Source organism: Daucus carota, chromosome 9, assembly GCF_001625215.2.
Source record: "Daucus carota subsp. sativus chromosome 9, DH1 v3.0, whole genome shotgun sequence".
Taxonomy (NCBI): Eukaryota; Viridiplantae; Streptophyta; class Magnoliopsida; order Apiales; family Apiaceae; genus Daucus; species Daucus carota.
Window position 1 is genome coordinate 9,534,192 of NC_030389.2, and position 25,612 is coordinate 9,559,803.

A 25,612-nucleotide genomic window follows, 5' to 3' on the forward strand; every position below is an offset into this window, starting at 1 on the left:
TAGTTGTTGGAAATGTTATTATTCCTCAGTTTTTTCAGGAAATTGATTTTAGAACCCCTTCTGCATTGTATACATAAACTCAGAGTGAATCAGGTACCACCATAATAGCCATCATCCTGACTACGAGATTTATTTGCTCTCTTGTGCCCTTCTCAGAATGACAAATGTAATGCGCTAGCCAGTGTTGTTAAAGGCACAGTAGGATCTTGCCTAAGCTAGAGGTCCATTGAGGTGGAGCTTCGCCTTGCTTTGGCTGAGACAATCCTCTGGAGAGGTTTGCGCCTGTAAGGCGAGAAGTGATAAGAGGTGCATAATAGGTGTGCCTCAATGAACCTTTTTTTTTTTTTGTATTTAAAGAAATGAAACTTAATAACTGAACTCGAATTAAGTCAACTGAAAGAAATAGAACTAAAGACTTAACAACATCATCATTCAAATAGAGAACAGATATGCACTTTAACGCCCATCATTAAAAAGTCTGAACGGGTACAAGATTAAGACCTGTGAAAAACAAAATGATCAGTGTAAGTGGAATACTAATTTAGGGAGCTACCTTGGAACCAAAGAGCTCTCCAGATCCATGGAGGCTATTCCAGTTGAATTGTTTGAAACTCCATCATGACTACCGAACTCCAGAGCCAAGCACTCTTTTAATTCTATCACCACAGCGTTCATGGTTGGCCTTGTAGACGAAGTCCGAGAGGCACATGTCATTGCTAATTCAACTGCTTTCCACGCACAGTTTACATCAAATTTTCCTTCCAACCTCGAATCTACAACCTGTTTCACATCACCATCTTGGACAATGGACTCAACCCATTGAACAATATGAGTCCCGTCCTCGCTTCTTGATATTGCTGGTCGTCCTGTTATAATCGCAAGTAGAACCACCCCAAAACTGAACACATCACCTTTTTCCGTTTGCTTATTTGAAGTGTAATAACTGCAATACAAAAAAGAAAAGAAAAGTATTGTCAGAGTCGTAAATTGCAGCTATGGCTAGACTTCTAATTTCGTTTTGCCACCATTGTGCATAATAATAAAAGAACGTATTGATGAATTCTTCTATATTACTAATATGTAATAATCAGTTTTAAGTAAAATTAATAAAGTTTCAAAAACACAAAAGTAAAAGTTAATTACCCAGGGTCAAGGTAACCAAGTGTGCCAGCAACAGCTGTGGTGATATGAGTGCCATCTTCATCAGAGTATGCTCTAGACAGCCCAAAATCCGCCAATTTTGCATGGAATTTCTCGTTCAATAATACATTACTCGTTTTCACATCTCTGTGGATGATTGCTGGTTTACATCCATGGTGCAAATACTCCAGTCCTTTGTTCATGTTTACAGCATTAGAATTATCCTTACAAGTAAAGCACAGAACAAAAACGAATTAAACCAACCTTGTGCTGTATCCAGTGCTATCTGAAGTCTAACTTCCCAACTCAAAATGCCATTGCTTCGTCCTGCAACCGTAGAGTAGGCACCAATTAATTACCCTTTTATTTTTTTTACTCCAAACAACTGTAAAATACCACAATCTATAAAAAACTAAGCTTCTTCTGTAAATTACCTACATAAATAAAATTAAGAAATCATGCAGCCAGAATGTGAGCACCATTTACCTGAGAGATGATCATGTAAGCTCCCGTTTGCCATGTACTCATAAATGATTCCCATGTTTGTGCCCTCGTTGCAGTAACCAACCATAGAGGTTAAGTTTTTATGTGAAACACTCATCAGAAGATTGGCCTGCAATTGAAACACTCTAGTTAATGGTACGCGTTCTTGCAAAAATTGACAAATAACTTATGATTCTGAACATACCTCGCTTTGGAATTCTTTGTAGCCTTGAGTTGATGATGGGGAGAGCATCTTCACAGCAACTTGATTGTCACCTACATAGCCATGGTACACTGTGCCAAAGCCTCCTTTCCCAAGCACTCTCTGGAAGTTTCTAGTGATACTGATGACCTCGGAGTATGTATATTGTCGGTTCTGTCTCTCTATTACACCATAATTAACTTGGGGTTGGTTCCCCAATTTCTTAACTACTGAATTGGGAAAAAAGAATATATATTAACATATACAGAATAGTATATTAAGTTAGCAACAAAGAAACCTTCTTAAGTTATTAAGCATTAGTTTCTTTCAGTACCTCGTAATTTCCTTCTCATTTTCCATATGCCAAACAATATTGCAGCCAAGAATAGAACTGAACCAAGTACAATTCCAACAATTGCAGGAGTTGAGTTTTCGCTTTTCTTTTTGCATGGTTCAGAACCACATAATTCTATATTTGTGTCGTCTCTGGGAGCATCAAAACTGTAATGTAGTAATATATAGCATATGAAGCTGAGTCTGACATGGTGTTAGTGTTATCTATAGACATTCTTTATACTCTATGTAATTGAAGAAAAGAATTTTATTAACTTAGTAAACCGCTAACCTCAGTGAAAGAGTCCCCTTCTTTTGGTTTTCTAGGAGTTGAGCTGGAATTGGTCCGGTAAAGTTATTTCCTTTTAAGTTCCTGTGTGTGTAATAAGAACATGAATATTAAGATAAAATCAATTATTCAATAATTCAATCATAATGTCTCATGGGAAAACTGTCTGAGGGATATAGTAACTTACAGGACACTTAATGAAGCCAGTCGAGATAAAAAGCCTGGCACTTGCCCACTGAAGTTATTGTTAGATAAATCCCTAGATAAGGAACCAAAGAAAAGAAATTTTAATTTAGCAATCGATCCCCCTGAAGTTGTTTTGCAGACTAATGCTGGTTATGTACACTTACAAAGTTTCTAGTTGCGTGAGATTGGTTATAGAAGAAACTATTTCACCAGTCAGTCCACTCGCGGACAAGTTCCTGAAATAAAATGATATATTTATCTACTGTTATACTTGAGCTCGGAAATGCAAACAAGAAATTAGTGAAGTCTTGGTCAATTTAACAAATTATAAATAAAGATGGAAAGTTAAAGAATTAATTGATACTCATTATGCAAAATAAAACACTTGCAATGTCGTTATCCTGGCAGAATCAGAACCATGGTTGCTGCATTCTAGACCTTCCCACATAAACTCTTCTGGTTCACATGGATCTCCTTGCCAGCTGTCTCTTATCACTCTGTACTTGGACTTGATGTTAAGGATGGCAGAAACTAAACATAAAGACAAAATTGTCATGTGTGTATGTTTTCAGCGGAATTCTGGTGATGGACATCTAACAATTAAAATTTACAGACTAAATTTTATTATAGGAAAGGACTAAGAAATTGCTAGCAATACATACCATCTGTCTCTTTTGTTCCTGAAGTTGAAAATTTTCTAACAGTAAAAATCTCGTAGGCATTGAGAAGGGGAGGAAGGGTTGAATTTTCTGTTTTGTTGAATGTGACTATGTACTTTTTACTTCCTGTCCATGGAATATCAGGAAAATAGGGCGCCACACCACGATAATGTGGAGCAATCGGGTCATTACTCCACAGTTCTTCATTCACATAGATGTCGAATTCTCTAAATTGATTGGTGAGTTTTTCAACTTCAGCAATGTACATGTACATAAAGAACTGATCACTGGCATTCGTCGTCTCCCAAGAGTACTGCAGAGGATCATTAACGTTGTCTGGCGTGCTGGCAGTCCTCAACACATCCTGTGGTACTCGGTTATCATTTGCCCAATTAGTAATATCCAACGAAGTACTAACCCTTGAGTGGCTCATGTTATAGCGCGTCCATACTCTACCATAAGGATCATCCTTGTACCTAATAAAATTAATTTGTCAGTTAATTTACATTTCTCTGATTGTGCAAGAACATGCCTTATACGACAATAGAATGACCATGGCATTACGGATACCTGGTTTCAGCATCGGAGCTAGTACTGTCACAATCTCTGTGATGAACCGTCTGCAACGATCCAGAAGCAGTCGAATAATTGGTATTGATGAGAGGCCTCAACTCAAGTGCTGAAATAAAGGGTGTTGTACTACCTGTCTTAACAAGACAAACATGTACATAATCTGAAGACAAATTATGTATGACCTCCTTTCTCTCAACTATGGACTCTCCTCGGATTCTGATCTGGCTCCAGGTTTCTGCCCCCAGACGCAGATCAAACGTCGGGAATTCCATCAAAGAATCATAGTTACCGTACAGGAAACTCGCTCTTATCATATACAAGTAGCCTTTCCCTGGCGAAGCTTTAATACTGTAACAATTTTTCTTCCCTTTTGGAAAGCTTCTTAGTGTTGACAAGTACTTCTCTCCAGAGACCTCAGCCGATACCTTCCTATTCTCACCACCGTCGATCAAGTTTGCATCCGATACGTAGCGAATTCCGGTGGAACATCATCGTAGTCACCACCTTCTGATAATCCGCAGTCTATGCTTAGACCTGCTACAAACAAGACATGCAAATCACTTTGATTTTTGGTTTCTCTGAGCACATACTAAGCACTAAATTTCACGTATTCAACTCATTTTTTTTGTATTTAACTCATTTTGATCGGCTACTATTATTAATAACGATGAACCCCAGCATATTTAAAACTCCACCGATCAAAACAACCTAAATATATACGCGTGCCCATGAGTACCCACTAGCCAAACCTGGATGATGTGCAAAATATAACAAGCATAAGATTCAAACCTGGCGAATTATCATCCTGTGCATGAACAAGATGGAGTGGATCAAAAGAAAATGCGAGAACAAGTGCAAACATTAGATATTTGGATAACAACATTTCGTCGACAAGAAACAGAGGATATTCGATAAGAGATTAATAGATAGATAAATTAGTGGATTAGTGTATGAACGAGTGTGTGAATATTTGAAAGTTATCAGTGGATACACTCCAACCATTTTTGAGGTGGGATAGGCTTGTTTTCCAAATTCTAAAAAGGCAGCATTAACTATGACCCAGGTGGCTTGTTTATATCCTGCTAGGAAAGGCATTGGCGTTGAATGCGGGGAAGATCTTTCAGTGTTTTCAGTTATGAGTCGATTTTTATCGGCAAAAACGTCCCCATTTGGTCTTGGTGCTAATCAAGGTGTTTTTTTAACAAAGTCGGTCCAAATTGCCTGTAGGTGTTCATTCATCTGTACTCGTCCGTCTCCTGCATCTCATATTATCTGTTCAATTTTGATTATTAGATGGTCAATTTGACCAAATGTTGATCATTAATTAAAAAATATTAAATTATTTTAAAATTTTGAAAAATGGATTTTGAATGGGATTAGATATATTTTCTAGTAAAATGAGTTTTTTAATCTTTTTAAGTCAGATAATATGTAATAATTTACCATCAAAGTCTAGCCAATTTGACTCTCTAAAACACATAATATGAGATGGAGAGAGTAAAACTATTCATGACAAATCAACGTCCACTCTTTAAAAATCACACAATTTAAAAAAAAAAGGGGGCTTTAGCATGTGTCAGAGGGGAGATGACGTAGGGTCCAAAAATTTTAGCTGACCCCAAATTTTAAAAAACCTAAACTTTTATTAAATAAATATATATATATATATATATATATGTGTGTGTGTGTGTGTGTATAATAAAAAGTTAAAAGTTAAAATATAAGATACATGAAATTGTTAATTAATTATCATTCTAACTCTTATTTGTTGTTATATTTCGATTCTCACTCGCTCGAAATATATCTAAAATTAGATATTATTTATCAGAGTAGAATTCATATATTTTCTAAAAAAATAAAAGTACCTTCCATGTTATTTTTTATTCTATGTTTAAAAGTGAAATTGTTATAAGAATTGGTGATATTAATATATTCTTATATAAATATGAGAATTCACCAAGTACACTCACTTTTAGATTGAGTTTTATATCAAACTGGCCACCCATTTCGTCAAAAAATCTCACCTGACCCACCCAAAAAATTACGGACTCATGTAAGCCACTATAAACAAAATATGTATCATCACTATTCATAGCTCTTTACTTAAACATTTATAAAAAATCAACCGTTTGTTTTTTTACTACAAAACCACTTCGAGTACTTTGATAATAGTCTCTAATATTTATCAAAATAATTTGGGAATTTTTAAAGCAATATAACTAGGATGATCATATAACTATATCTATAAATATATATATTTTTTAACAACATGGCTATGTTGCTTTAGAAATTCCCAAGTTATTTTAATAAATACTAGGGACTATTATGAAAGTACTCGAAGTGGTTTTGTAGTAAAAAAATAAACGGTTAATTTTTTATAAATAATTAAGTAAAATGGTATGAATAATGAAGTGGGTAAAATGATATATATTTGGTTTATAGTGGCTTAAATGAGTCCGAAAATTTTTGGGTGGGTCAAGTGAGATTTTTTGACGAAATAGGTGGCCAATTTGATATAAAACCCCTTTTAGATTTTATTTGCAAATATATCACTACTTTCTTTAAAATCTTGAAAATATATTATCTTTTATAACATATAATCAATTAAATTCCCAAAATACTATCTTCCACTCTTTTCCAACCATTCAACTTCCCCATCACTCATCTCAAACCATTAAACTCTTCATCTTTTCTCAAACACTTGAACTCTTCTGCTACGAACATATGGTCGAATTCATGAAGAAAGTCTTGGAGACTGACTCCGAAAAGCTCTCCGTCGAGGAGCGAAACCTTCTCTCCGTCACTTACAAGAACGTTATCAGTGCTCGTCATGCTTCGTGTCGCATCATTTCATCGAGCAGGATGAGTCTTGTGACAATGTCGATCATATGACTACAATAAAATGAGTATCGAGCCAAGATCGAGGCCGAGCTTGTCCAAGATCTGTGATGGAATTTTGAAGATTTTGGAAAAGCTTGTCCAAGATTTGTGATGGAACTCCTGTGGGGCCAATACAAAAGCTTAAAAATTCCGTCACAGATCTTGGAAAGCTTGGCCTCGATCTTCGCTCGATACACATTTTATTGTCGCCATATGATCGGTATTGCCACACGACTCCTCAGCTCGATGAAATGATGTGCCACGAAGCATGGCGAGCACCGATAACATTTTTGTAGGCGGCGGGGAGGAGATTTCGCTCATCGACGGAGAGCTCGTCGGAGTCAGAGACTTTCTTCATGAATTCGATCATTTGTTCATAGCACAAGAGTTCAAGGGGGTTTGAGAAAAGGTGAAGAGTTTAATGGTTTGAAATGAGTGATGGAGAAGTTGAATGGTTAGAAAAGAGGGGAATATAGTATTTTGACAATTTAATTGATTATAATTTATATGATATAAAAGATAGTATATTAGCAAGATTTTAGAGAAGGTAGCAGTATATTTGCAAATAAAATCGTAAAATCAGTATACTCAGGGGCAGGGGCCGGGGCGGGGGGGAGCTTGAGCCCCAGCTAGACTTAAAAAATTCAATATTTTTTTAGTTATAGATATATTATAAAAATAAAGAAAAGAAAATTTTTGAGCCCTGGATAATTTATTGAGCCCCGAATTTTTTTCTTTTCCTTTTCAAAAAAAATAATTGGCTTCAATTATCATCTATTAGTACTTCAAGCAAGCAAGGATAGCACCACCATCACATAAAAAAACGTACGTAGAGATAAAAAAATATGAATTCTTGATGTTATATAATTGAGCACCGGTTAATTTTTAATCCTAGTTCCGCTTCCGCTGCTGAGTATACATGGTAAATTCTCATAAATTTATAAGCAAAATTTTGATTTAAAAATTAAAAAATCTTAGCCTTTTTTCACAAACTAATCTCAATCTTTAAAACTGATTTCATATAAAAATAAATTCATAACTAATTTACAATATATTAATATTATATTATAATTAAAATATTTAATAAATTATAATTTGCAGTAAATTTATTTAGACTAATTAAAAGTCATCAATTATTTATAATTATCAAATATTTTATTAAAATAAGCCAAACCGGCCGGGAGTAAACCAGTGCAAGAAGAAAATTTTACGCTACACCGCTGCGAGCGAACAATTTATAACACCACTTAATAAAAGGGAAAATAGATTTTTTTGTCACCCAACTTATTATTTGTTTAGAAACCTACCACTGAACTATAATTTTTTTCTTTTTTGTCACTAATGTTAGTTTCGGACTTTTTTTTGTCACTAACGTTAGGTTCGGATTTGATTATTAACACTATGTTATTTTTTTAATATTATTAAAATATAATGTTAGTCTGCAATATAATGGCGATCTGATATGTGTCTATATCTTTATGTTGTGTCCCAGGTAGTTTACCTCGGAGGACGAGAGTTGGACACCCATTTCGAGACTCCAAAAAATTTCAAAAATTATTTTATTTTATTTTTTCTGAATAAAATTTAATGTTGGTTTTTTTTCCTAAAAAAAAAGTTGGATTTTTTCTTGTCACTAACGTTATGTTTTAATTTGATTATTAACAATATGTCATTTTTTTAGCATTATAAAAATATAGTGGTAGTCTGCAATATTAAGGTGATATGATATGTGTCTATAACATTATATACAGTCATCTATTTGTCCCTTAGCTAGTTTACCTTGAAGTATGAGAGTTTAACAGGTATTTTAAGAACCTAAAAAATTTAGTTTTATGAATTATTTTAAGACTCCACAAATATATGGTATCACTTGACTTTATAGTTCTTTACCACTACTTGTCACGTATTTTAAGGTTCCCACTTTTTATAAATATAGTTCCATAAGTTAATTTTGAGATTTCCTTTCCGAGTAAAAAAATTCGTACTCTCGTCCTCTAAGATAAATTACCTAGGACACATTTAGGACATTTCCCAAAATGCCCCTTCAAAAGTTAACGGCAACGGCAGAAGATAACGGAAAGTGTGCAAAGTGTCTACGGGTTAAAAGTAAGGGGCTGCATAGTGTTTATTCCAAAACTATTAAGTGCAATGTGCAACATGCTGAAATTAAAGGGGTGCCAAATGCAATAAACTCTTAAAAGAATAACATAGTGTTAATAATCAAATCCGAACCTAACGTCAGTGACAAAAAAAAAATCCGAACCTAATATTAGTGGCAAAAAAGAAAAAAATTATAGTTCAGTGGTAGGTTTCTAAACAAATAATAAGTTAGGTGGCAAAAAAATCTATTTTCCCCTTAATAAAAACAGAAAAAAGGCCCTGAATAAAAATAAAAAAATACACAGCATAAACCTCTAGATACATTCAAGAGCCACCGAGCACGCAAGCGAGAGCATCCACCACCGCGCCGGCGTAAATCTCAGGCCTAACTAACTTTTCCGGCACAAATTCCAACGCCGCTTCACAATTAACACTGATACACAAGGTTAGCTTCAAATTTACACACAGACGCAGCTCTTTTCATTTCAATCAATTTTTGCTTACATTACATGACTGGCAGTTTAATTACGGTACGAATCTGTAATTTGTAAGTAATTGACTCTATAATTAGGTTTTCGTTCGTTAGATTTCTTCATTTGGAGATTGTTTTTTGGTTTGTTTGATTTGAATTCGCGTCCGCGTCGTAATGATTCGAAGCCGAAGTTAGAATGATTGTTCATATGTGTTCGGTGATCTGTTTGTTATTATGTAGTTTCCGATACGAGAAGCTATAATTTTGCACTGTGTGTGGATTCTGTTAGACTGTTAGAGATGTGATTTGAATGGAATATTGTGAGGTAAATGGGCATATGCTGTCGGAGTTTGTGTTGATAGTGTAATGTCGATAGTTAGTTGTTTCTTTCAGTTATTGTTTTTTTTTGTCGAGTTATTTTTTTTTTTGTTGAGTTAGTTACCCTCTTTTTTTTTTAGGTTTTAATGTTGGTGCTTACGTAAGTGTAGTTGTATCACTCGTTTAAATCTTTGTTTTATGTATTCAATGCAGATAATGTTGAGCTACTTTGCAAGGGTGTATTATCTTTGACCTACATGTTCGTTCGAGGGGAGTAGAAGTACCGATATTATGTGGACCAACGTTTTCAGAATTGTTAGTTATTTTCCTTTTTCTGGATTTTTTGTTTCGATTTTAGGTTCTAAAAGCATAACTGGTTGCATACGTTTGCTCAGCTTGTATAAGTTTTGCTTTATATTTAGGAACCTATCTGTTGATTTGGTACTTTCTTTAAATATATTTGGTATGTAGCATTGACATTGTTATGTTAATCTTGCTGAACATGATCCCCGGCACAGGTGTTATATCCTACCATTACTGGCATAGTATATTATTAATGCATATTATTAAAATGTTTTGGACTCTTTGAGTTGTCCTGTTAAAGAGTCTTGGCTAGAAAGGTAGATCGTGCAAATCAGTACCTTTTAAAACTATAACCTGCTAAAGTTGAGTGAGAAACTTCGCTCATTGTTGTTCAAATCGGACGGATTTTACTCTCATTGTATGAATGCATAAAAAAAATTAAAAAAAAAACATTTATACACAAGAAATTGACTTTTATGTGCTGCTTGATAGCTAGTATTCACCGTAAGTGCTTCTTACCATTAATCAGGAGGACAAAATTGACTGTGGGGAGGTTTAGTCGCTTTATAATATCTTAGTATTGAGTTCATGTTGCCAATAATTACGAAGAGACGATTTAGGAAGAATTGATGACACCGTGGAATAAAGAGATAATAAAGGTTTAAATCTAAAGTGTAATATACCTCTTGCAAATTATGGCTTCTATCGTGATTCGAAACTATATATGTATATATGCTAAAGATAAACTTTACATCTGTAAACTGTGAAAATAATTTGTCATCTTTAGTCTACATAATAGGAACCTAAATTTCTGATACTAGCTCATTATCACAGTCCTCATTGAGTTGGTATCAAATTGCAACTAAAATAGTATCCATAGTCATAGTTAATTTATATGATTAATAGTACTTCAAGTCATATTTAATATATAGAAATAGCTCTAGAATTGAGAGATAATGTGAGATTCTGAGAGTTACAAAGAGAACAAAGAGTATGACATTAGAAATATGGACCAGGTGGAATAGATAAATGACCACTTATAAGTTAGAGGAATTGTGATGAGATACAAATATATGGGAAACTGATGGAATCAAGCAATTCTCTCAGAAAGGACATCTACAACAGTAGCCTCTAGAGAAACAGATATGTAAACTACTCCAATCTATATATAAACATGATGATTTAGAGGGGCCTACTAGTAAGCAAATTTAAGTAACATAGTTGTGTAACCATTACTTTACTACCTCATGCTCTGCACCAGTACGTAAATATGGTGTATAATGTCTACCCAGTGCCCTTTCCCGACGTTCTCACCTGAAATGATTTGTTCCCTCTTGAATCTGCTAGAATTGGCGACTCCTGTATTGAATATCGTAATTAGTAAGGATAGAAGACTTTACTGTTGCCAACAAATTCAAAAAAATTGCCAGAAGCTTGTCAAAATAACTAAGAATTCCTTTTGGAATTTTGTTAACTTGAAAACATACTGTTTCAAGCCCCTGTTTGCAAGTCTTTTAGGTGCGCATTGATAGTGAATTATCTTCTCCCAAGTGTGGCTCTCTAAGAATAATGTGCCTCCTTAGAATCTAGCTGTTTTAGTAGAGGATATTTGTATTTAAGCAAGTTTATAGGATCTTTCTTATTCTTGGTTTTCGAGAAATGGATTTTTCCTGCTCATTGGGCGGTCATTCGTGATAAGTTTCTCTATGCCTACGCACTATTTTGTAAAATTTCCAACTGACTTGCATTTATTGGGAGAACGGAACTATTCTGTAAAGTTTTTTGGACCTCTGGCTTTGTTTCATTGGGGAAAACAGTTTGCTGCTACGGATCCGCCCTTGAACAATCTGTATTGCTGTCTTAAGTTAGAAAGTTCAGCATCATTAAATTCAACTCTTGTTTAACCGAATTAAGAATCCGTTTCCATTTTTTGTTTCTACAAGGAGCAGATGCTGCTCACAAGTTCTGCATGAGAACTATGCCATTTATTAGTAAGTGTCAATATCTGCAATCTAGGATGATGATCTTGAAGTATATTCTAAGTAATAGAATTTAGCTACCTAGATTAAATGAGTGACTGAAGTAGAGAGGATGTGAATCTGTAAGCTAAGTCGAGAGGATGTGAATCTGTAAGCTGTGATAGATAGATTCCAAAGTATTTGAGCTTTACTACATTTAAAGTACCTGAAGTGCTGAAGGGATCAATGTTATCCGAGGAGGTGTGTTTATTGACAATATTAATAAGATTTGTGCAGACCATCCTACTTTGATTGTGTTTCTGTAAAAATTTTGATCTGAAGCAACTAGAGTAAGTACAAATGAGTGGAACAAAACAGTTGTAAGCAGAACCTTAAAGTGAATAGGAGTGTATATTTTTCTTGAAATACCAAAACAGAGCTTAATTGATTCTCCATATACGATTTTGTGAACTTGATGTTTGGTGTTGAAATATATAACTGTAAGAAATGCCTCTTGTAGAACCGAGTGTTGGATTGAAGCTGCAATTGTGAGATCTGTAAGTTCTAAGTGCGACTTATAAAGTTTTTGGTGCAAAAGTGAAAATATGTAAGGGGTTTTTGGTGCAAAAGTGAAAATATGTAAGGGGGTAATTGTGGTCAACTGGCTGGAATTAAAAGAATAATAGATTTAAATCTAGTGGTAGAATAGAGGAAGAACCACACATAATAATTATAAATTGTTTCTACCGTTAACATGAGCGGAACAAGTGAAACATTTCTTACCTCTATAATTCAGAAGGAAAAAGATAAAAATCACAAAAGGCTAGTCAATTTGTAGCATGTCCTGTTTGCTCCATCAACCAGTGTTATTATAACCTACGTGCAATATAAAGCCATGACCTGTGCGAAAAGGGGACTACCTTTTACTCACTAATAGGTGACTGCCGTGTTTATAGAACTCAGCAATGAATCGTAAGTATACTCCTCATAAACATATGTTAAGGTGGCATCAATTGAATCTATGCACTTAATGTGTTGCCAGCAATAAAATTTGGGCAGAAACTTGTATCCAGGAAATCCTGTAGTCCCAAAATACCTGATAGAAATATACATATATTCACTGTCTTGTTGCTATCATGCGATATACTAAATATACTCTTGACTTGTATCCTTTGATTTGAATATCTTTGCAGGGAGGTCTACAGCAGGTATCATGGTTCCAGTTTCTTCCACATGAATCTGGTCTCAAGTCCTTGCCTGATCGAAGGTCTGGATTTGTAATTTGTAATCTGTAATATAGTATTCTCAATTTTTTAGTTTTGATGTTCAAGTTGATTTTACGAGGAATACAAGTGAAAATGATACATTCTAAAGTGTTATGACATGGAATATTATTTACATTATGATAGTTTTAAGGTGGACCAAAAAGATGCTGCCACGCTAGTGGTTCTGTCATCCCATCAACAGTTGCAAAAGGAAGGATTTCTTAGCGCTTGGACCAATTGTTTTGTTGGACCTTGGGACCCTTCTCAGGGCATACATAACCCTGGTAAAAGATTCTTATAAATTTGGTTGTGGGGTCTTCCTCTATTTATATTAATATTATTATTATTATTATTTTTTTCAATATACTTGTGGCAATAAGATATACAGTTTCTTACTTTTGCTTACACATGTACAGATGAAAAGCTTAAGCTTTGGCTTTTTCTCCCTGGACGTCACTCAACTGTTGCTGAAAAGGCTCAGGCTGCTGTATCTAGATTAAGAGGTACATATAGTTTGCATGTCATGTGAGCTTTTTCCTTTGTAGTGAATCAATTGCCGTAATGTTAAATGTCATATTGGTATTAGGTATTGAAGCCCTTATGTCAGTATCTTTTTTTGGTATATAATTTTTGTGCTCTGGTAGTCTATTTGTTTATCTGATTGTTGTAATGTTGATAGTTCTGGCATCTGGACTTTGGTTGGCTCCTGGAGACTCTGAAGAGGTTGCAGCTGCGCTGTCTCAAGCTTTAAGGAATTGCATTGAAAGGTTGCATTTTGAGTGGTTATAGTTTATCTGATCAAAGTACTCCGAATCCTTTAATGTTGACATTTACTTTTGCATTATTGACAGAGCACTTGCAGGCCTTTCTTATGTGAGATTCGGGGATGTGTTTTCAAGATATCATCCCTTTTCACAGAGTGAAGAATTATTCAGGTTAAATTATAATTCTAAATGCTAGGTTGCTGTGATTGTGAATTTGCGCCATTATATATATATATATATATATATATATAGAGGAAAGTTCTATGGAGACCACTTTTATTGGAGACCGTGGAGACCACTTATGTTCTGCAATCAAAACACTATAAAATATATTATTTTGTGAAGTATGTTCAACAAATATCATGTATTCATCAAAATTGTTGAAGATCATCTATGTTTCATAAGTATATAATGTATGTTCTGCAAGTTGAACAATATCCTGCAAACTAAATATGTTTCGTAGAATATAACATTTTGTAATGTTCTACATGCGAAACTTATATGATATTCAAGATTTTAAAGTGAAATAATGATTTCGTACAACATGATGTGCAAAACTATACGTTTTGCAATGTTTTTATGCAATATTTCACTTGTTGAACATAAGTTGTCTCTACGGTCTCCAATAAAAGTGGTCTCCATAGAACTTTACTATATATATATATATATATATATATATATATATATATATATAGGGTGTTACTCCAGTACAAACTCCTTACTGTACAAACGTACAAACCAGTGATTATGACAATAATATTTAGTGATTACCAGATTTTAATTTAACAAATACATACATACATACATCATCCCGCCACCACAATCACCTCCAATCACCACCACCACTGCCCAGCGCCACACTCTCTCTCCACCATCCACCACCAACCAACACGCCCAGCACCACTGCCCAACGCCTCTCTCTCTCTCACCCACCACCAACCACCACCACTGCCAGCGGCTCTCTCACTCTCTAGTTGTTCGCTCACCGACCAGTGGTATACACACACACATTCACCACTGCTTTTCTTATCTCCCTCCATCGTGTCTCTCTCCCTCAATCATGTTTCTAGCACTGCCCTCGCGCCGGTGTCACGGCTGCCGCCGGCCGCGCTGCACCACCACTCGGCTATGCCGTCCCGTAAGTGCTCCCCTCCCCTTATCTCTCCATCAGGGGTCAGACCCCCTGGTAGATTTAGTGATTCTGTTCAATCATTTAGTGATTCTGTTTAAGTCATTTAGTGATTGTTTGTACGTTTGTACAATAAGGAGTTTGTATTTGAGCACTAGCCTATATATATATACATATATATATATATATATGTATATGTATACATGTATGTATATATATATGTATATATATATTGTTTTTGTCTTTATTAGGATAAATTATAGAAGTCAATTGACCAAAAAGAAAATAAACTGTGTCGCTAAATGTCCATATTAGCATGAAAAGTAATAGTCAATATTGCACACCCCGTTCATACCGAAATTTGGGTTTGTTATCTTAGGAGTAATTTTGTGTTGCGGTATATTATTTTTGATAAGTAGATTATTAGGTTAAGATAATAGAATACTATATGAAATTATTTCATTTATTTACTTATCGTAGTATATTAATATAAAGAAGCATATATTTTTTAGATAGGTGTTCTTATTTTAAGGTTTTAGTTCTTGGTTAAGTTTCAGAGTTTTACATCTGTTAGGAGATGTAATCTTTATTATTGGTCATCGATTCAGCATTGGTTCAAAAGGGATTGAGACTTGTAGTATTGGGATTGAGATTGTTTTCTTGTTATGAGTTCTAATCCAAACCAATTCTTCTTTTATATGGTTGAGAATCTTATAGTTGGTTTTTCTTTTTGTGTTGAATTACCTTCGTGCTAGTGGATTTTCTGCGTTTAATCCACAGACTTATCTTTGTACTGTTCTCATACTTTTACTCAAATCACTATATCCCCAATTCATGTGCTACATCATTCTGTTATTATTAATGAACGCAAGAAAAGATAGCTTATCCTGCAAGCACACTTGAAAGATTCAGGAGATCTGAAATATTCTTTTACCGCTGGTCCTTTAATGGGTGATGGATGCCTGCAACTCTAGGTTAAAAAAACAACTTGTCTGAGTGCTTAAACCGTAAAGCTCGTATATCGATGCATAGACAATGCCTTAGTGACATTAGAAAACATCTGCGACTTTCTACTAGTTGGGTTGCTTTAGACATATAAAAGGGATGTTTGTGTTAGTGTGAGAATGAAAGATGCACAAGTGTACACAATCACAAACACATGATAGAGTAGAAAGTACCATTTTATATTACTAAACTATAAAACTTTGGTTATGAACACCAAATTGAAAATTTTGATTTTATTTATTTAGTTATAATGTTAAAATAATTACATATATAACCAACAACAATCTAGAATAATAGTAGCCAGTTGGTTCTGAAATTAAGATGGACTATGATGAGTATCTCCCCTATAGGCCAATTATGCAAAAACATTAGCAACATGTCTATGCTACTGTCAACAATCACTTTTGTGTAAATAGTACAATGTTTTTTAAAACCCCTATCTGAAATTCTTTCTTCACTAAAGACAATTTAAACATAATGTCTATTTTGCAGAGTTAATAGTCTCCTATGTGTTCACCCAAAAACTTAGATCTTGGTCTGTAAATGTGTTATACCTGTTGACTGTACCTTACATGTACTTCTCTTAAAAACTTCTATCTTTTTCTTGTATGGTCTTTTTTACGATGTCAACTGTTTAAACTTTTAGTTGTAGCTGTTAACTGTTTCAGGAGCAGGATGATGTCATTGATATTTTGTTGTTCTAATTTCATGATTAATGCTTTTACAGGAGGGGACAACTTGTGGTTGAGTTCGTCTTTGCAGCCAGTGAAGAGGCAGTCTTTGTGCATGTTGTAGTCACTGCCAAGTCAGTGTAGCTCACATTTGATATTATGTTGGACTTATATTACTCTTTGTCATACTTAGTGGTTTAGTTTCTCATACCTACTCTTGTTTTAGGCATATTAGGACCATTACAAGTGGAGATATGGAAACAATATCAGAACGTTCTTCTAGCTTGTCTCATAATGGACTTCCAGGTGATCATTACTTGTGCTGTTCTATCTTGTAGTAGAAAATTTTATGCAAATATTTGTATTTGGCTATTTGCAGACATTTCATAGGTTTGGCCTATACCTTCAAATGCTGTATGTCTTTGAACTTGTGATGTCTTGCTGATTTAAGAAAGACATGTCATTGCATACCGTCTGTTACTCTACTGTTGCCTGATTGATATTCTTGAGATGAATAACTGTTATTAGAAGACAGCTCATAAAAGAGTAGATAAAATGTCAAACTTCAGTACATATAAAGTATTATGTATCAAACTTGACAATAGGATAGCTAAGTAAGCAATCCTCAAGTCATAAGGAAGAATCTAATCACTTCTAATGAAATTGAAAGGAGAAGTACAATCTGGAATGTGAAATCAGTCATAGCACTCATATACCCCAAGGAAGCATTTTCATCATCACTATTTTCAGAAAATGGTGATAACCCTACCTCTAGGAAGCAGCTTAACCATATTATCTCACAGAAGGCTGCAACTTTGTTCTATACAATTTTACAGGTCTGATTTCCAGATACTATAACAAGGTGACCCAGCTTATCCTTGTAAGTTGTAACAAACAAAAAACAAAAAAAGGGTGTCCTTACTTACACACGCATTGGAATCAGAAGATGAGTCTTGACTTTCAGACATTGGTTTTTGTGAACCATTAGAACCAGTCAAGATGATAAATTTTAATCGGACATTAAATCTTTTCTTTTCTGCAAATTTTGGGGGGGGGGGGGGGGGGGGCATTTGTTAATACGGGATCAGCATGTGAGCAATGTGGAATGAACTCGAATCTTTCCTTTCTGGTTAAAAAATATCGTTCTAGTGGTGTCGATTCAAGATCTGTTATTATGGCTGGAGGCACGCCGCCCTTGGGCTGCTGTTCATACTCGGTCTAGGGTTTTATGAAGACAACTTGTTTTACATGTTTAGAACTCTTGCTTTTTATAGATGCTATTATCGACCACGAATGGTGCTTAGGGGACTAGGGAGCACCGAACACATTGTTATCTTGGTGGGTCTGAAGTCTGAACTATATCTCTCATATGCTTACACTATGATTCTTATAGTAGTCCACTGGTTAATGCTTGATAACTGTCACTTCAGGGCCTGAGGCACACATGTGGCTTATGGTCGGCACATGGCACATTCATTAAAAAATTTGATACCGCAAAATGCCAACTGTGAGAATAATGAGACTGTGAGCTTATGTGGCAAGAACTAATATGATTCTATGACCTGATCAAGTACGGAGACTTCATGTTGTAGTGTTAGTTGTGACAAAGATATGAGAAAAAGCTTATATTTCTCCGATAATTTGTTATACAAACAAGCTCCTGTATTTATAGGTACAGCAGAGCTAATTAGCGCTAAAAATCAGCAAGCAGATCTCACTATATCTGCCTGGAAATCAGCCTACAGAATCCCCAATTATTAGCCTAAGTCAAGCCTAATACAACTGTACAAATCATTGATTTACAGCTAGTAAATAACAGCTATATACAACTACTAAATAACAGCTACATTATACTGTAATGATAATTATATTGACACCCCCCCTCAAATTGATGCTGGTAAATCTAGTAGCATCAATTTGCCATTAAGAAACTTGTGCCGTTGACGTGTCAAAGCTTTTGTAAACACATCAGCTGTTTGAAGATTAGTACTAACATGAGGAAGTTCAATAACACCACGAGTAAATGCATCTCTGATATAATGACAATCAACTTCGATGTGTTTTGTTCGTTCATGAAATACTGGATTGGAAGCTATCTGAATGGCACTTTTGTTATCAGCATGGAGTGGAGTAGGATTAATTTGAGAAGCTCCAAGCTCGGAAAGAAGGCCACGTAACCAAACAATTTCAGCACAAGCTGCAGACATGGCTCTATATTCAGCCTCCGTGGAAGATTTTGAGACATGATCTTGCTTTTTACACTTCCAAGAGATCAATGCATCTCCAAGAAAAGTACACCATCCAGTTGTAGATCTTCTAGTATCCGGACATCCAGCCCAATCAGCATCACTATATGCTGTCAAATGAAGATCAGAATTTTTTGGAAAGAATAGACCACGCGTAGGTGACCCAATTAAATATCGAATAATACGCTTCACTGCAACAAGATGAAGATGCCGAGGTGATTGCATAAATCTGCTAACTATATGGACAGCATATGAGATATCAGGCCTAGTAATTGTTAGATAGATGAGGCTACCAACCAATTGTCTATATAAATAAGGATTAGGCAAAAGCTCCCCTTCATCTTTTCGATATTTAACATTCACTTCCATTGGTGTATCAACAGCAGTAGCCTCCTTTAAACCAGCCAACTCAATAAGATCTCTGACATATTTATGCTGATTTAAGAATATACCTTGATCTCGAGAATGAACTTCCAGACCCAAAAAATACTTAAGATCCCCAAGATCCTTCATTTGAAATGTACTATGCAACATATTCTTGAGTTTTGATATGAGCACAGTGTCACTGCCTGTGATGATTATATCATCGACATAGACCAGAAGAAAGACCATACCTTCTTGTGTCTTATGAAAGAAGAGAGATGAATCATATTGGCTTTGTGTAAAAGAGAAGTTGATGAGAGTATGGCGAAACTTATCAAACCATTCTCTAGGAGACTGCCTCAACCCATACAAAGTGCGCCTTAACCTGCAAACTTTATTTGGAGCTATCCATGCCATGCCATGTGGAAGTTTCATGTAAATTTCTTCTTTAAGATCCCCATTCAAAAAAGCATTTTTGACATCCATCTGATGTAAAGGCCAAGATTTAGAGGAAGCAACAGCAAGAATGGTTCTTACAGTGGTCATTTTAGCAACTGGTGCAAATGTCTCTTCATAGTTGATACCATATTCTTGTTTATTGCCAAGTGCAACCAGCCGAGCTTTGTATCGATCTAATGAGCCATCAGACTTGAGTTTCATACTATAAACCCACTTGCTACCAATTGGCTTAACATTTGGAGGCAAGGAAACAACGTCCCAAGTATGATTTTCTGCAAGAGCTTGAAGTTCTGTTTCCATTGCTTGTTGCCAACACTCATGTTCCATAGCCTGTTTATAACAAGTGGGAATAGAGATGGGAGATAAAGTAGTGGACATGGCTACTGGATTTGTATAACCATACCTGTCGGGAGGTTTTGAATTTCTAGAACTTCTCCGAACAGGAGGTGGATCATTGGAACTCGGTAGAACAGGATCAGGTGCGTCCGAAAGAGTCGCAGGAGCCATAGTGGGAGATGTGCGTCTATGATAAACATGACCTGGTTTAAATCTTTGTGATGGGGCTGATGACTCGGGAAAATGAGGCAATATAGCTATCGATGGGAGTTGTGAAGTCATTTGTGTGCAAAAAAATGACTGATTTTCAAAGAAAATTACATTTCTAGACACACGAATACGACGAGTATTAGGATCATAGCAAAGAAAACCTTTTTGGGTACCACCATATCCTAAAAAAGCACACTTGACAGATTGTGCAGTAAGTTTGTTCCTTTCATGTGGCTGAAGATGAACAAAACAAACACATCCGAAAATATGAAGATCAGAATAATCTGGTGCATCTTCATATAAACGGAGGTAGGGAGATTCATTGTTTAAGGTGGGAGATGGTAATCTGTTTATCAAATAAACAGCAGTAGACAGGGCTTCACACCAAAAATGAGATGGAACACAAGACTCGATGAGGAGAGTTCGAACGACATCAAGAAGATGACGATTCTTTCTCTCGGCCACACCATTTTGTTGTGGAGTTGATGGACAAGATCGTTGTGATATGATTCCATGATTTTGAAGGAAAGATTGAAATTCATTTGATGTATATTCACCACCCGAATCAGATTGCAAAATTCTGATTTTTGCAGAAAATTGTGTCTCGATTAAAGCATGGAAAGTTTGAAATGCTTTAAAGACCTCGCTTTTATATCGAAGGAAATATACCCAAGTATAACGAGAGAAATCGTCTATAAAAGTTACAAAATACTTGTAATGTTGATGAGATACCACTGGTGAAATACCCCATACATCTGTATGCACAAGTTCAAAAGCTTTGGTGGTGTGAGATTTACGTGATGGAAAAGGAAGTGTTTTGCTTTTACCAAGTTTGCAAGATGCACAATGAATATTGTCTGTATTTGAAGAATTCGAAACTTTATTCCCAAGCAAACCAGATTTAAGTAAAATACTAAGAACATGAGAATTTGGATGTCCTAACCGCTTATGCCACACTTGATTATTACAATCAACGGCATTACAAGAGACATAATTTGACACTAGAGAAGGTGATGGGAGTAAAGGAAAGAGACGTCCCACTTTAGGCCCCTTCGCGATCATCTTCCCTGACACTTGATCCTGCACAAAACAACCAGAATTTGAAAATTGAACGGTGCAATTGTTATCAACTAACTGGCCAACAGATATAAGATTAGCAGACAACTTTGGGGACACAAAAACTGTATTCAGAGAGGTTGAAATATCACCAACAGCAGTAATAGGTAAAGAGTTACCATCAGCAGTTTGAATATGAAGATCCCCTTTATACTTTTGAACATTATTTAGGGGTACTGTTGTGCTAGTCATGTGATTTGAAGCAGCGGAATCAAAATACCAAGGCTTATGGGCAGAATTTTTGTTACCTGAAATTCCTAAAGTTGAAAATGCATTAACTATCATCTGCTGGATCATTTCAGGAGTAACAGAGGACTGACCAAAGTTCGGAGCATTTGAGGATCCAACTGAGACATTGTAAGCAGTCTCAGATTTCTTCGGAGGCCGGATTGGACAATCTTTAATAGTATGCCCAGCTTTCTTGCAATAATTGCAGAATTTTTTAGTGCAATTAGTAGCAACATGTCCAAATCCTTTGCAACTGTAGCATTGGATATTACTCATATCTCTTCCACCTCTATGCTTTCCTTGGGCAACATATGCAACAGGAATTGGAGAAGAATTCTGTGATTTCTGATCGATGAAAGTTTGTGTCATGAGCCGTTGTTCTTCTCGAAAAAGCTCACCTATGCAAGTATCGATTGAAGGAACTGGATTTCTATTCATGAGGTTGGACCTGACTGGTTCAAAATCTCCCCGCAATTTCATTAAAAACTGATCACGTTTGCTCGTCTCGTGTACACTTTGGACAGCAACTAGTCCTTCAGCAGAAACACTCTCATACACAATATCAGTGTATTCATTCCACAAATTCTCAAAAGAAGAATAAAACTCTTGAATTGTCTTGCTTCCCTGACTTAGTTGTCCCAACTCAAGCTCTAATTGAAAACGTCGGGCGGCGTTGCTTTGATTGTAAACTTTCTTCAAGTAACCCCACATATCTTTAGAAGACTTGTAAGGCCTGAGATTGAGAATCATAGACGGTTCCATGCTCCCGAGAATCCAAGACATTATCTGAGCATCCTTCACCTTCCATTTCGCAAGTTTCTCCTTTTCTTTGGAGTCAGGTGCAGATTCCGTTCCATCAACATAGCCCCATAATTCTTTTCCCTTGACAAGAATCTCAAATTGGAAAGACCAAGCAGAGTAGTTCTTCCCATTAAAACGAACAAGAAAGTTGTTAGATTGCTCCAATGACATGATTCGAAAAGAAACAAGAACCAAGAGATGAATTCCAAGAAAGATGACTAAAAAAAAACACTGATTATTAAGGTGGACAAGAAGTACAAGAGCAGATTTTCAAATAACCAGCTCTGATACCATGACAAAGATATGAGAAAAAGCTTATATTTCTCCGATAATTTGTTATACAAACAAGCTCCTGTATTTATAGGTACAGCAGAGCTAATTAGCGCTAAAAATCAGCAAGCAGATCTCACTATATCTGCCTGGAAATCAGCCTACAGAATCCCCAATTATTAGCCTAAGTCAAGCCTAATACAACTGTACAAATCATTGATTTACAGCTAGTAAATAACAGCTATATACAACTACTAAATAACAGCTACATTATACTGTAATGATAATTATATTGACACTTGTGTCAATATAATTATCATTACAGTATAATGTAGCTGTTATTTAGTAGTTGTATATAGCTGTTATTTACTAGCTGTAAATCAATGATTTGTACAGTTGTATTAGGCTTGACTTAGGCTAATAATTGGGGATTCTGTAGGCTGATTTCCAGGCAGATATAGTGAGATCTGCTTGCTGATTTTTAGCGCTAATTAGCTCTGCTGTACCTATAAATACAGGAGCTTGTTTGTATAACAAATTATCGGAGAAATATAAGCTTTTTCTCATATCTTTGTCAAGTTGCAGGCTAAATTTAGGGAAAGGCTGAAACAACACACTTCAATGATAAATTTGTTTACATGTTAGGTTAACGACTAATTCAGATGGGGGTGTGGGTGCCACATCTAATTCTTATGTAGTCTAGGTGTTAATACTTGCTATTCAAAATCAATTAAAATTATCCATTAATTTGTTTAATCATATTTTTTTTTTTATCTTTTAGTATCTTGCCCTTAATATATTTAATCGTATTTTTTTTTATCTTATAATATCTTGAGACATTACATATTTCTATAAAATAACGTTTAATGTCTTGGATATTACAAATTTCTCTAAAATATTGTTGTATAAAGATATTAAACCTCTGGAATGGTGACTTCTTGTGTGGGTCGTGTAGCTGTTCCAATGGTTAAGGTACTGATTGAGTCTAGTAAACCACAGGCGAAAACTAATTATATGGCATGGTTGTTGTAGAATTCAAAATTTTTACAGTTGCAAGTTGATATCTTTGATATTCATTTGGATGTATTTGATGCCTAATGTTGAACTGCTTCTTCTATGTTTGCATTTTTCTTTTTGAGTTTTTATTGCTTCAGTGTCAGTTCTTGGTACCTCCAGCTTCCTTGTAGTTGAATTTTATAGTTCTTAGCCTTCTGTCTTCAAAGAATTGTGGTTTGAGGATTTTGAGCCCTCAATTCCTATGTTCAATGGATATCTTATACACAATTTTTCCCTGCTTTGTAGGTTTTGGTAGTTTTAATATTTTCTTCTTGCAGTTATTGTCTCACCTCATGGAATGCATGGAAAACTAACTGGATGTTGTCCAGGTGATCTTGTGCAACAAGTTTATACAAGGTTGGACTAATTCTTTTCTAACTTATGCTCTTTTGCGCTAGCCTTCATCTATTCTCTGAGCACAAAATTAATGGAGTAGAAGCGATTTTTGATGGCCTTATCTGCTTTTTTCTTGTTTAACTTGTTCTGGTCTCTTGCAGTGCTGGCAAGTTAAAGGCTTCAAATGGGGTACTGGGCCTTCTTGACCCAGTTTCTCAAGGTTCTAGTTGCAAATTGAGAGGGCAAAGTTGCTATCTTGAAGTTACTGTTGGCTGTTCGAGTGCCGAAAATGAGAAGATAGTGCAAGCAAACCTAGATAAGAATATATCCGGGCAGAACATTTCTGAATCTTCTGCAGTGACAAAAGATGCTCAAAAAGGTTCAGCACGGCATATGCCAGTTTGTGAAAAAACATTCATCTATCCTGCTGAAGTGGTGCTAGTCCCGGTTGTGCAAACATCATTTGCTAAATCTTCTTTGAAAAGGTAAAACCAGTACTTCAATTACCAGTTGATTCTTTTAATGTAGTAGGCATTTAAATGGTATGACGTTTTTTAGGCACTGAAGGAGTTCTCAGCTAATATTTAATACTTTTTTCTATTGAAGTTCGCAGTCTGGTTATTTAAGCACTTAGCAAACTGTTAATTGATATTACCATTTAGATCAGATGGGAAGATATATTTACAAAGAATATCATTGTACAAGTTCAATTGTCCCATATGTTGGAGCCGATGAGGTTGTGATTACTTCTGCGCACATGTTTGAATGTTATACCAGATCCCTTTTTGTTTTTCTAGGTCAATATTAGCACCTGGATTGTAAAGAAATCCGTGCTGTTGAAAAATGCAGAAAATTGTCTGCCATTGATCTGCATTAGTTTTACAGTATCTGTATATCTTTTAGACTAAACTAGTATTAATTTTGTATTTTCAGATTTTGGCTACAAAATTGGATGGGCCCATCATTATCTGGTTCATCTTTCCTGGTCTGGTCTGTGTTTTTCATCACACTTCTTTTTGTAAGTAAAAGATACTTCCTGTATAATGCATTTTATCTCACTAGTTTGAGTTTCTGCAGTCATGACATTGTTGAAAATCTGGAGGGGTCTTGGATTAATTCTAGTGGAATTCACTCTCGACGAAGTTATCGTAGTAGTAGCAACAGTAATAGTAGTAGCATTAGCAGCAGCAGTACATCCAGTGATAGTGATTACAAGATGAACACTGGAGCTGGAGACCTTGAAGCAGATGCTGATTCTTTAACATGTGGGCAGTCTGGCTTGTCTTCTGCTGATCAAGTAAACAATGATGGTCGCAGATTGGTATGTTTTTCCTTCAACAACTTGGCATTAAAAAGTGATGTTCTTATGTAGTATTGATTTATAGACGTGTAATAAACAAAGAAAGCACACAAATATGTGGTTTGTTTGAATAGGCATTTAGGACTCATACCCCAAAGGAT

General features: G+C 35.4%; 2 protein-coding genes across 6 annotated transcripts in view; one reads left to right on the forward strand and one right to left on the reverse strand.

Annotated features, from left to right (window-relative positions):
• LOC108200966 (LRR receptor-like serine/threonine-protein kinase IOS1) lies at positions 1-4,904 on the reverse strand. Of its 5 annotated transcripts, none has more exons than XM_064084009.1 (14): positions 4,655-4,904; positions 3,863-4,399; positions 3,296-3,768; positions 3,023-3,164; positions 2,798-2,869; positions 2,635-2,706; positions 2,451-2,531; positions 2,160-2,326; positions 1,829-2,052; positions 1,627-1,753; positions 1,405-1,467; positions 1,144-1,333; positions 554-943; positions 1-282 (listed from the first exon to the last, which is right to left on the reverse strand). In XM_064084009.1, the coding sequence occupies exons 2-14, from the start codon at positions 4,177-4,179 to the stop codon at positions 216-218; spliced, it is 2,385 nt and encodes a 794-aa protein (XP_063940079.1). In that variant the 5' UTR covers positions 4,180-4,399; positions 4,655-4,904; the 3' UTR covers positions 1-215. The 5 variants fall into 5 exon arrangements, with proteins under 5 accessions (XP_063940079.1, XP_017224737.1, XP_017224738.1 ...); XM_017369248.2 differs by having other exon boundaries at positions 6-282; positions 1,829-2,055; positions 4,655-4,903; XM_017369249.2 differs by having other exon boundaries at positions 6-282; positions 1,829-2,055; positions 3,863-4,402; positions 4,655-4,903.
• Positions 4,905-9,148: 4,244 nt separating this feature from the next.
• The window catches only part of LOC108202424 (mediator of RNA polymerase II transcription subunit 13), a 30,600-nt gene continuing 14,136 nt past the window's right edge, over positions 9,149-25,612 (forward strand). The window contains exons 1-13 of the mRNA XM_017370797.2: positions 9,149-9,290; positions 9,849-9,950; positions 13,090-13,163; positions 13,306-13,445; positions 13,578-13,664; positions 13,841-13,928; positions 14,013-14,096; positions 16,787-16,864; positions 16,957-17,036; positions 24,094-24,172; positions 24,313-24,636; positions 25,085-25,141; positions 25,229-25,472. Coding sequence (XP_017226286.1) covers positions 9,927-9,950; positions 13,090-13,163; positions 13,306-13,445; positions 13,578-13,664; positions 13,841-13,928; positions 14,013-14,096; positions 16,787-16,864; positions 16,957-17,036; positions 24,094-24,172; positions 24,313-24,636; positions 25,085-25,141; positions 25,229-25,472 — 1,359 coding nt within the window. The 5' untranslated portion in view covers positions 9,149-9,290; positions 9,849-9,926. The remainder of the gene's footprint in view (positions 9,291-9,848; positions 9,951-13,089; positions 13,164-13,305; positions 13,446-13,577; positions 13,665-13,840; positions 13,929-14,012; positions 14,097-16,786; positions 16,865-16,956; positions 17,037-24,093; positions 24,173-24,312; positions 24,637-25,084; positions 25,142-25,228; positions 25,473-25,612) is intronic.

Bases quoted from the DNA above. Each gene is read 5' to 3' on its own strand.
- LOC108200966 (XM_017369248.2), bottom strand. From the start codon at position 4,179: ATGATAAGAGCGAGTTTCCTGTACGGTAACTATGATTCTTTGATGGAA. The intron at 2,707-2,797 runs GTAAGTGTACAT...TTCCTTATCTAG, and splicing joins CTCACGCAACTAGAAACTTT to GGATTTATCTAACAATAACT. The intron at 283-553 runs GTAGCTCCCTAA...CTCGCCTTACAG, and splicing joins GAGAGCTCTTTGGTTCCAAG to GCGCAAACCTCTCCAGAGGA.